Here is a 12,415-nt window from a genome sequence, read left to right as displayed (position 1 = left end):
GAAATTTTGAAAGGTTATTTGTCATACCTAGAAATCGCTGCTAACTCAGCTTGTCTGTGCGGTTGGGCATTTGCTGGATACCCCGTGTCTTGGCAGGATCCGGTTTGACACCCTCTGAGGTTAGAAGGTGGCCAACATATGGGAATTCAGTAACTCTGAAACGACACTTGTCAGGGTTAACCGCATTTTTATTTCACATATCTTGTGGAGGACTTGAAGAGGCGCATGTCATATTCCTCCATGGTGCGACCCCACACGAGGATGTCACCAGTGATGATTTCACAAGGGTATCCCTCAAAGAGGTGTTCCATGCTGCGTTGGAACACTTCACTGCCAGTACGGATGCCATAGGGCATTCAGAGGAATGTATGCCTGCCCAGAGGTGTCATAAATGTAGTGAGTAAGGATGACTCCTTGTCCAATGCGATCTGCCAGAACCTGCACTCGGCATCCAGACTGGTGAATATCTTTGCATTTGACATGTCGGCAATGACTTGCTCCACAGTTCTGAGGGGGTGATGGGGTCTCATCAGAGCTTTATTCAGATGCACAGGGTCAATGCAGATGCGTACTGAACTATCATTTTTAACTGCAGAAACCATGGCCGACACCCATGGGGTGGCTTTTACCACTGGAGCAATGACACCTAATGTTGTCATAAGATTTATTTCCACTATCAACTAATCATTCATGGCCAAAGCCACCCCTCTGGGAGCGCACACTGTAGGAGGAACAGTCTCATCAAGCATATGATATGCGACAGGGAGTTTTCCAAAGGTCTCGCAAACAGATCAGCAAAGTCTCTTAATTCTGGAATATCCTGTTGCAGCACGTGCACATCAGCACTTAACGTTATTAACCCCAGTTTTATACTGTCCAGCAGACCTAGCAACTGTTTGACATTACTATTCACAATTTGAAACTGCAGTGAGACATCTGTGGACTGAAACGTGGCCATACCCACAGTCTTGATTATCTGGCCACCGTAATTAGATTCACTGTGTGAGAACAGTCAATAGGTGTCTTGGGGTTTGTGCGCTGGAGGAGCTCGCGTGACATGATATTGAATTTGGCGTCGCTGTCAATTTTAATTTTGATGCCGTTATTTGTCTCCTTATCAACTATGGTAGTAAATATTTCACCCTTTTTAGCCCTAAGGTCAACACAGGTCAACACAGTGAAGATTGGTGTCAGGATTGTTTTCTTTGTTTTCTGGCGGTGTATCTACGGTATGGACTTGGTGCGGCGGGCTACTGGAACGTACACTGTAGTGCTGTCTGTCATCAGCTTTGGGCTTGGACCTGCACCAGCGAGCAAAGTGATTTTGTTTACCACCGGCATTGCAGCATTTATTGAAAGAAGGACATTTGTGACGTTCATAGGAATGGCTACGCCACAATTCACACAGTGTGTTTGTTGCTCTTTTTTCAACTCAATTGCACTTTTGCGGGGTTGCTCATGTAACATGCATATTTGTATGGCAGTGTCCAGTATCAGTGTCTTCTCCCGCAGGAGATGTGTGCGAGTGACATCATCATAAGTCCCACACACAAAGCTCACTTGATAGATCACCATATTCTGATTTCTTTGCTAATAGTTTCAGTCTGGCAGCATATGACTGGATGCTTTCAGAGGGGCTCTGCACAGCAGTGTTAAATGCATGTCTGTCCATTATTACATTTTTTTCACTGGTAAGTATATCCCATAAAAAAAATGATTAGTGTATCTGCATCCTCCTGATCCTGCCCCTCTGAATAGACAAATGTGTCCGCTTTATCTACAGCTTCAACACCAGCTAAAGTGAGCAGGGTGTATGCCTGTGCCTTTTTTGATTTGTCTGAGAGTCCAGCACAGCAGTATATACGCCATTCCTTCTTGAATTTGAGACATGCGTCCGCGATGGCGTCGTCAAAAACAAGTGGATCTCTGCGTCGGAGACTTTGTGCCATCACAGCCAACCTTCTGACACTATGTAGACCTGAGTTCAAATCAAAAGCAGAGGCAGGAGAACTGTGAGAACATGTCTTTACTGCATACTTGCCTACTCTCCCGGAATTTCCGGGAGGCTCCCGGACTCTTGGAAGAGTAGGCAAACTTACTGGACTCTGTAAAATGGCGAAATTCATAGCATTCAATAGCGGGGCTTTATCGCATCATTAAACCCTGCCCCCCACTATTCAATGCCTTGAATTACTGTATTTAATGGTAGGGACGGGGCTATAATGATGTAATGACGTCGTCACGCCCCCTCCAACCCTTTGACACATGATCTGTACTCTGATCTCCCGGAGTACAGATTTACAAAGTAGGCAAGTATGCTTTACTGTGTGGTATAAACTGAGAGCTGAAGATGGCTGCCAGGTATTTCCTGTCAGTCAGCACTTCCTGAATGGTGAGTGGATAACATTGATGTCACTTCCACTAAACACAAATTGCATACATCTACAATAAACTAGATGTTCACTGTTTTGGTTTTGGTTTTGGATCTGGATTAACTACGTGTTTTGGTTTTGGTTTTGGCAAAACCACCCACGCATATTTTGGTTTTGGTTTTGGATCCCTATTTTATTTTCTAAAATCCCTTTTTTGTTTGCTAAAATCACATAATTTCGCTCTTTTTTGTTTCTACATTATTATTAACCTCAATAACATTCATTTCCAGTCAATTTTTGTCAAGTGACAAGAATGGCACGGAGACTGGAGAGTGACAAGAACACTACTATCCCTGTTTCTGTGTGAGCAATGGTACTGAGCAATGTCACTGGAGACTGGAGAGTGACAAGAACACTGCTGCCCCTGTTTCTGTGTGAGCAATGGCGCTTGATCTCCTGGGGAGGGAGGTACTTATGGAAATCAAAACCCGTGAGATCCGACAACGCAACAATGACATTTTGCCTCGACTCAGATCCGAGGACACACAGAGATACCGAGCCGGCTTACGAGCCTACTCGGATCCCCTACGTTCGGGTGGGTTCGGTTTTCAGAAAACCGAGCCCAAGCATCTCTACAATAAACACAAGCAGAACATGCAGGGATAATTCTCTGTCCGCCTCTCCACCATATGTAGCCATGAACTATGTGTCTGCACAGTTAGTCGAAGGCTTTAAGACTGGAAAGTCCCCACAGACTGATTGATGAATGGCTGGAACTATCTACAAATCAGAGTGCTGGGAGCTGTTTACTTGATATGAGAAAACTTCATCTGCAGCATGCAGAGAAGCACAAGACTGCGGGAGGGGTAAGCAGTTAATTTGGATCACCAACAGAGATTGGGATCTACATTTTGTCACCAACATTGGGGGGAGGTCTGCATTATAAAGCCATCTGAGATTTGGGGATGTGAGGGGCACTATAAAACCACCATTGCTCTAGGGCCTGATCCATTGAGGCAAGTAAATGCTGAGAAGTGCCGTATTATGCGCATGCCTGGAAACAAATCATACACCAGAGAACACAGCAACATCCAAGTTCTTTTCAAGCTCACAAGACCCTTACTATAGCCTACTATTCAGGGGGTGGAACAGGGAGGGAAATGGGCTTATAGCAAATAGTCAATGTACACGAAGGGCATGCCATGCATGTTCACACGCAGCAGCATCCGTTTCAAGCGTTGTGTATCTCTAAGGTACATGTTTTTCTGTCATATCCCTGGCACCAGCTACAGGTCTGGTGTAAGTGCCGATTACTAGTGATGACTGCTGTGTATGTATGCTAGAACATGTGTTTGCATTCAGGAGCAACTGTAAACGTTGATTTTATATTCAGTAGATATTAATAACATCCTAATAAATGTATTTTATTGGGGTAGGGAGAAAAAGCAAACTTTTTTTTTACATTTTAAATGTTTTTTCAGTGACACAATTATTAACAGATGTCATAAATTGAATTTTGGGACTTTCTTTTTGGACTTTATATTCCACATATGTATTGGACGTATCCTGAATTGTATTGTCTGTTAGAGCAGAGTGGACCTAAACCTGTATTCATCAACTAACGTATCTTTACATCCGCTCCTTGTTGAAAATACCCGATTGTATGTGCTTTTTAGAAAAACGCATAATTCGTTTGTTTTGCATGCTTTAATGAATCAGGACTTTTATGAATTATAAAGCTAACAGAGATTTGGGATCTGTACAGGAAAGTCACCCTGGATTTGAGGTGATCTGATTTATAAAATAAAGAATTATTTCAGGGTGGGAGGATTCTGCATTATAAAGCAACCATAGATCTGGGATCTGTGTAGCAAAGGCACCTCTGCCTTGTAACACAACCTGAGATATACCAAAGCTACTACATGTTTGGTATATTTCATTGTAAAACTATCAGAGATTTTGGGGGTGTACATTTTATAGTGGCCTCCTAAACAGGACTGGCATTGAGTAGTATTTACTAGTATGCATTGTGCTCTGCTTAGTGGTAACAAGAATGCTCTCTGTATTGTATGCAAGTCATTAGAATGTATTCTGTATTGCATATTGTTTATTAAGATGCTTTCTATTATATGTTGCCAATTAAGATGCTCTCTGTATTGTTTATTGGTCTCTAGAATGCTCTCTGTATTGTATAACCATCACTAGAATGTTCCCTGCATTATACAGAGAATCACAAGGATGCTCTCTGTGTTGTATAGAGGTCACAGATTGTTTCTGCATTGAATAGTAGTCAGACACAGCAGTGTTGTAGTTGATTACAGCTTTTTGACATAATATTTTTTTATATTTTATTGGCTAGATAAAACTACACCAGCACAGTTTCTATTACACCCTTTTTTCCTGCTGCAGCAAAATGGTAGAAGTACCAGTGCCACTTGCTTGAGTTTGCCCACCAGGCCACAAGTTGCCAACCCTTATATAGTTTAAATAAAATAAATATGACTTTTTGATACTTTTTCAAATAACAAGACATGGTTTTAGATGTTTTGTGGGGCATTTAAAAGGTTAATTCAATTTTTATAACTTTTAAAAAAGCAACTCTCCAGTTCCAGTTTGGTGGGGGTCCCCTTCATTTGCGCTGTGGGTTTCACAAACAAGGAGGGTCAGATCTTTTACTTAGGCAACAGCTTAGCAATGACATTTTAGTTCTCCACCATGAAAATTAATTTGTTCTGCTACCATCATTATAACATATGAGTCTTGCAGCAGGGTTACTGTTGGCACTGTGACTTTTATATATCATAACATTGATGTGGCTTTTTAGTAATGAAGGATCCTTATTTAAGTGAGCCTTAGCTGTATTTCCATGCTGTTAAATTTGTTCACTCAATATGTAGCAAGAGAGATGCCACTAAATGCAAACAAGGGAGGTAGATCCAATCAGTAAACAGACTTGCAGGAAATTATACAAATATATTACATTATCACAGGGGACAATTGGCTTAATTTATCTACGATAGAGCTACACTACATAGTAACATAGTAACATAGTTAATGAGGTTGAAAAAAGACACCAGTCCATCAAGTTCAACCTATTTTGGATCTCCCTCGATCCTGCACTTATATCTGAAATTGACCCAGAGTAAGCAACCGCCAATCTGTTTCAATTGTGAAAATCCCTCCAGACCCAATATTGCAGTCCTGTTTTTACCCTATATCCACTACTATCCTTCATTTTAATTAACGGTCGTATCCCTGGATACTCTTTTCCGCTAAAAATGTGTTTAACCTTTTCTTAAACATATCTACTGAATCTGCTATCACAACCTTCCCTGGCAATGAATTCCATATTTTGACTGCCCTTACTGTAAAGAACCCCTTCCTTTGTTGGTTGTGTAATTTCCTCTCCTCTAACCTTAGGGGGTGACCGCGTGTCCTGTGTATAGTCCTTGGGGTAAAAAGTTCCCATAAAAGTTCTCTGTATTGACCCTTAATGTATTTGTACATAGTAATCATATCTCCTCTTAGACGCCTCTTTTCTAAAGTAAACATGCCTAAACTGGCTAACCTTTCCTCATAACTTAATGACTTCATACCCTTTATCAATTTTGTCGCCCTTCTCTGAACCTTTTCTAGTTCCAAATTATCTTTTTTATAGAGTGGTGCCCAGAACTGTACTGCATATTCAAGATGAGGTCTTACCAACCATTTACACAGTGGCAAAATTACACTGTCTTCCCTTGCATCTATGCCCCTTTTTATGCATGCCTATACTTTATTTGCCCTTGCAGCTGCTGCTTGACATTGAGCACTATTGCTAAGTCTACTGACTATGAGCACTCCCAAATCCTTTTCCATTATAGATTCTCCTAAATTAATTCCATTTAATTTATAGATTGCATTCTTGTTTTTGATCACCTTACAGATTTTAGTGTCACCTGCAAGAATAGAAACTTTATTCTCTAAACCATTACCAAGGTCATTAATAAATATATAAAAAAGGAGTGGCCCCAGCACGGAACCTTGAGGTACTCCACTTAAGACTTTTGACCAATTAGAAAATGTTCCATTTATCACAACTCTCTGTTCCCTATTCTCTAACCAGTTTTCGATCCAAGTACAAATGTTGATTCCTAGACCCAGTTCCCTTACTTTGTAAACCAACCTCTTGTGTGGCACTATATCAAAGGCCTTTGCAAAATCTAAGTAGACCACATCTACTGTGCTGCCCTGGTCTAAGTTCCCACTAACTTCCTCGTAGAAACTAATTAGATTAGTTTGACATGACCTATCCCTCACAAATCCATGTTGATTCCCATTAATAATTTTATTGCGCACCAAGTAATTCTGAATACTATCCCTTAAAATACCTTCCAGTATTTTCCCCACTATTGATGTCAGGCTTACAGGTCTATAATACCCCATTCATACTGCACCAAAACCCCAGGTTTTTCCTGGGTCGAGCTGAAACGACCCAGGTCTTGTTGCAGTATGAAGGGTACAAGTGAAAAATCCCGGGTCTAAAAACCCGGGTCTTCAACCCGGGATTTATTGAGGGGTAATTCCCGGGTCGGACCCGGGTCGCCTGCACTTTGAATGGTGCAACCCGGGTTTTTCAACCCGGGTTGCACAGAAAACATGCTGATTGGCTGTCTGCCTGTCTCTGGAGGATGATGTCATCTTTGGAAGCCCGTGGAACATTGTAGAAGCTTTTTAGGAGAGATGGTGGATGGTGTTCTCAAGCTAAAGCTGAAGCAGAAGCGTTTTTGTACTGAGAAAATTGCTAATAGTTTACAAAAACAGTGTTTATTTACAGCAGTTATGACACACTGGATGGAGGAAGAGGTGCGTGAGCTGCTGAATGTCAGAGGGGAGGAAGAAATTAGAAGGCAAGTGACTGGGACTGTGAAGGATGCCACAGTGTACTACAACATCGCCAAAATACTCACACAACGTGGCATAAAGAGGACACAGCAACAAGTCCTGAACAAATTGAAGTCCCTAAAGAAGCAGTACACTAAAGTCCATGATCACAACAGGCGCAAAAGTGGCGCTGAAAGAATGGACTGGCCCTTTTATGACCAGTGCAATATGGTCTTTGGACATTCTCCTCTGACAAATCTAATTGCACTGTCATCTTCTAGCAATGTGGATGCGGCTATACCAACACCACCAGAGAGCACACAGACAAGCGAGACCGCAACGATAATAATAGAAGATTCTATTGAAGACACCCCAGAACTGGAGTGCTCTGCCACAACAGATGACACCAACATGTCTTGGGAGGAATTGAACGATTCACAGCCATTCCCTGCTGCGCAAGTCGTTACAGAGACTTCGCAAGAAACGCAGCCAGAACCAGTGCCGGTGTCAAAGTCTATGCCAGGTCCCAGTTTACGCTCCAACAGTAAGTATCTTTAATAATCTCACATATTAACCAACCATATATACATACATTTATATCTACATAATTTGTAAAAAAAAAACTGTATAAACAAAAGTCCCAAAAACAGAGAACTATATCAACCGAAATGCAAGCCAAATACCAAAAAATATATCTACATAACTTTAAAAAAATTGAAAAATGTTTGAACATAACTGTAAAAAGTTTATCAACATAAATGCAAACCAAACACCAATGTTTCTACATAACTTTAAAAAGAGAACTATTTCAACAAAAAGCCCAAAAGGGCAAATATAATACACTCCAAAGTATTAAAACATCTCTACGCATATGTTGCAGTGCAAAACTACTGGGCAAGAGGGCGGAGGCCTCAAGCACATATCAGCTTACAACACTGCTTTTTTGTATGTTTTACTGTTTTTTTTTATACGTACAGTTTACAACGTTCCTAAAAAACGCAAAAGGCCCAACAAAATGGACCAAGCAACTAAAACAATGACAACTGTCATGATGGATCAACTGCGGGAGATGGACAGCACCATGAGGGAACACGAGAATACACAACTGCAGCGTTTCATGGACAATGAGCGGGAACTGCAGGACTCTTTCCTCATGCAAATCATGAACATGCAGGAACGCGTGTTACGCGAAAATCGTGAGTGTTACGCGAAAATCGTGAGTGTATTATGGGATTCATGGACAGACTCCTCTCGCGGGTGCAGGCACCTCCTCCAAGTCCTTACTATTATGACGGACATTATCCTATGTACCAGCGGGGGCAACCCATGTTAGGCAACAATAACCCTCCAAACCCGGTACAGAATACACAACATGCTCAACCTATGGGTAACCCCAACATAGAATACCCACCGGGTTTTCCACTCCAAACCACTCCACCACCAGAAATGCCACAATATAGGCAATTGTAATAATCATGTTTTATGGTCAAATGTTTCACTGTTAATTGTTATCATGTATGTTACGTGTGATCTGGAATCACACCGTTAGCTTCTCATATATATATATAATGTGAAAAGCAAATTTGCACTTACTGTTTGGGCACATTTGTGTCTTCGGTTTACTACTTATGTATATATTTTATTTTTTTCTACATGCAAGTAAGCACTTTTATATTGTGTCATTTTATATATTTTTGTGAAGAGACATATGAGGAAATATGTACAAAACAAAATACAATATGTGAAATAAACATATATTTTTTATTTTTACATTTGTGTGGTACATTCAAACAAGTGAGGTCAAATTGGCAGTGAGGGTGGTCCTAATAAGTTCAGCAGAGGTATTGGTGCGCTCTCTTTCAAAAGTACTGGAGTCCACTGACAGCACTGGCATTTCAGATTCCTGCACATTCCACTCAGGTAGAAATTGCTCTTTTTTGAATTTCCCAAATGTTATGTAAAATACAGCAAGCAGCAACCACGTGGGGCACAAGCTTGATGTCAATGTCAATGCGCTTCAATAGACAGCGCCAACGTCTTTTCAAGTGCCCAAAAGCATTTTCCACCACCATCCGAGCAGAGCTGAGGGTATGTGTAAACCGGATCTGTTCCTGAGACAGGTGATGTTGCTGAGTGAACCCCTTCATCAGCCAGCGCCTCAAAGGGTAAGCAGCATCCCCAATGATGTGTACCGGTATCTCCACACCATCATAAAAACGTAGATTTCTGTAAATAAAAATATGCAGTTTCACGTCACCATGTTTAAAATATTGGTCAAATAACGCAGTACACTTGGTACTATATGGTGAAAATGCATTTTGCAAGTGTTACATCTGTATATAAAAAGGGGCAGTAAATACATACAATATTGATAGCAAACAATAAGCTTCAATTACAAAAACATCATACAACATTACACCTATATTTACCTCTCTAGGGAACAGCCAGCCATCTTGTCTTTCCTCAGCAATTTGGTAAAGGTCCGAATTTGCTAGAACTCTGGCGTCATGGGAACGTCCAGGCCACCCAATGAAAACATCTGTGAAACTGACATAAAAAAATACATATAGCAATGTTTTTCAATACGCATTACACATGGCACAGTCACATAAAAAAACCCATAAAAAATGCTTACCAATAGTTGTGGTCAACCACAGCCTGCAGAATGATGGAATGCCAGCCTTTGCGGTTGTAGTAATCTGCATGGTTGTCTGTGGGGGCAATGATGGGGATGTGTGTCCCGTCTATGGCTCCAGCACACTGTGGAAACCCACGCTTCAGGAATCCTGCAATTGTATCATCCAGGCACTGACCTTGCGGTAAGGAGATGAAGCGATGATACAGGGCTTCCAGCAATGCCGTGGTGATTTCATGCACTAGAGTGCACACCGTGGATATCCCCACTCCAAACAAGCAGGAGATTGTCCTGTATTCTCCAGGGGTAGCATACCACCACAAAACAATAGAAAGGCGCCTACATGGTGGAATAGGTTTCCCAAAGTTAGTGGCCTTCCTGGAAAGTGCTGGGGTAATAAGGTCCAGCACATAGTTAAATGTCCCACGTGACATTCTGAAATGTTGCATCCACTGCTGTTCCTCAAACGCTTCCACAGTAGACCAGAAAGCTTCTCCGTGGCTACGCTCTCTGGCACGCATGGTTCGGTTACTGGCAGCACTGAATCTCAAAATTGAGGCAATGCTGGCCCTGAGAAACGCTCTCCTCCTGCGCATATACAGACACCGAGTTTTCTTCTGTTGTGCCATAAACTTCGCCTTCCTCCTCCTGAACTGGGACTGTGCAAGAGTGCACAGTGTCAGCAGCTGCAGCAAACTCTCATTTGCTGCATAAAACATCAAAAAAATACTAGTAAACATGAACTCTGGGCTACACAAAAGTGAGTCATCGGCCATGATGAAAAGTAATGTGGTAAACAATCACCACCCACTTTAGCATCATCTTTATGCGTCAACAAACCACCGTTTTTCAGCCAATGAAAAGTGCTCTGGTGATGACTCCCACAAATTGCCAGGGCACAGACTTGTGCAGTATGAATGGGGTCAACCCGGGAAATTCCCGGGTCCGAGGTGCAGTATGAATGGTGTTTCTGAGCTGGGACGCTCCGAGACCCTGCAAAAACCCGGCTTCAAAAACCCGGGATATTGCAGGGGCGGCAGTATGAAAGTGGTATAATTCCCTGGTTGTGATCTCGTCCCCTTTTTAAACAACGGCACCACATCTGCTATTCGCCAATCCCTTGGTACTGAGCCTGATGAGATGGAATCTCTGAAAATTAAGAATAGCGGTCTAGCTATTTCCGAGTTTAGTTCCATAAGGACCCTTGGGTGTAGGCCATCTGGACCTGGAGCTTTATTTATCTTAATATTCGTCAGTCGCCTTTGGACTTCTTCCTCTGACAACCAAGTATTAATTAATGGTATGGTTTCATTTACATTTTTATGTATTACTTCTACCATTTGTTCCTCTCTTTTAAATGAAAAATTATGACACTCAGTTGACCTGAAATTAACTCAGGTCATAAAATTCATAACTGGATATTGCCTTTTGGGTGCCAAATGAGTAAAACCAATATAGGAATTAATCCACAATTAGTTTGTCATGTTGTGTGCTTCAGGAGTCTGAAAATGCATTTTTGATATATTGATCATCACAAGCATTGTAAAGGGAAAGCCTTTGGGTTGGAAAAAGAAGACTCTTCTAAGAGAACAGGGATAGGAGCCCTATTCTAGTCCAGCAGCACCTGCACTGAGAGGGAACAACTTCCAGTCTGGCAAGTTGCTGAACCCTGCACTGACACTAAATAAAAACAGATATGCACATACTTCACAAACACATTGCATTAAAAAATTTAAAAAGAACTAACAACAAATGAGTTGTCCAATTTACACCTTGGTTGTCTCAGTTCCACCCATCACAGAGGCACGGAGTCTAACAACAAAGGTATACCAAGTATAATGTTTAGTATTACATGTTAAGTCTAAGGGCCAAACATAGTAACAGGTAGCACAGCATGTAAAAACTGGTCTTGAGTAGGAGGAGGGAATGTTAACTTCCTGAACAACATTTAAGTTGACTTTTCTATCCCAAAATAGGTCCATCCAGAGATGGCGACTGATAATGGCAACTATTACAGAAAAGTCAAATTATGCAACAGGCAAAACAATTCCCATTCCTATGGCCTCTTATTTGTGCACCAATGTCCCTCAAAATAGGCCCCAAGCTCCACACTGAGGGCTAGATTTACTAAGCTGCGGGTTTGAAAAAGTGGGGATGTTGCCTATAGCAACCAATCAGATTCTAGCTGTCATTTTGTAGAAAGTACTAAATAAATGAAAGCTAGAATCTGATTGGTTGTTATTGGCAACATCCCCACTTTTTCAAATCTGCAGCTTAGTAAATCTAGCCCTGAGTATATATTAGGTATAAGTTTGAAAACAAGCTGGTATACCTATGATGAGTGAATCTCATCTGCTGCCAATTTCTATCTTTTCCTGTAAAAAAATAAAATAAAATAAAACTCTTCTCTCACACTCCACAGTTTTGCAATATCTTCAAAATTGATTCCTGAAATAGACTTTTTTTTCCCCTAAGTTTTCCGTCCAGAATTGAAGAGACGGACAGAGTCTTCAAAGCCAGGGAAGGTTTTAGCTTTGCAAATCTT

General features: G+C 41.4%; 1 protein-coding gene across 1 annotated transcript; it reads left to right on the top strand.

Moving 5' to 3' along the window:
* Positions 1–7,420: 7,420 nt before the first annotated feature.
* Positions 7,421–9,176, top strand: LOC142150710 (uncharacterized). Its single transcript, XM_075205906.1, has 3 exons — positions 7,421–7,779; positions 8,213–8,451; positions 9,156–9,176. The coding sequence occupies exons 1-3, from the start codon at positions 7,434–7,436 to the stop codon at positions 9,174–9,176; spliced, it is 606 nt and encodes a 201-aa protein (XP_075062007.1). The 5' UTR covers positions 7,421–7,433.
* Positions 9,177–12,415: the final 3,239 nt, after the last annotated feature.

The sequence above is a fragment of the Mixophyes fleayi genome, chromosome 4 (assembly GCF_038048845.1).
Source record: "Mixophyes fleayi isolate aMixFle1 chromosome 4, aMixFle1.hap1, whole genome shotgun sequence".
Lineage (NCBI taxonomy): Eukaryota > Metazoa > Chordata > Amphibia > Anura > Limnodynastidae > Mixophyes > Mixophyes fleayi.
Note: the sequence above shows the minus strand (reverse complement) of the source record. Positions and strands in the feature narration are given on the sequence as shown.

Coding starts and splice junctions, on each gene's coding strand:
- LOC142150710 (XM_075205906.1), top strand. CDS start 7,434: ATGGACTGGCCCTTTTATGACCAGTGCAATATGGTCTTTGGACATTCT. Junction 7,780..8,212: donor TCCCAGTTTACGCTCCAACA/GTAAGTATCTTT, acceptor TTATACGTACAG/TTTACAACGTTCCTAAAAAA. Junction 8,452..9,155: donor GTGAGTGTTACGCGAAAATC/GTGAGTGTATTA, acceptor CATTCCACTCAG/GTAGAAATTGCTCTTTTTTG.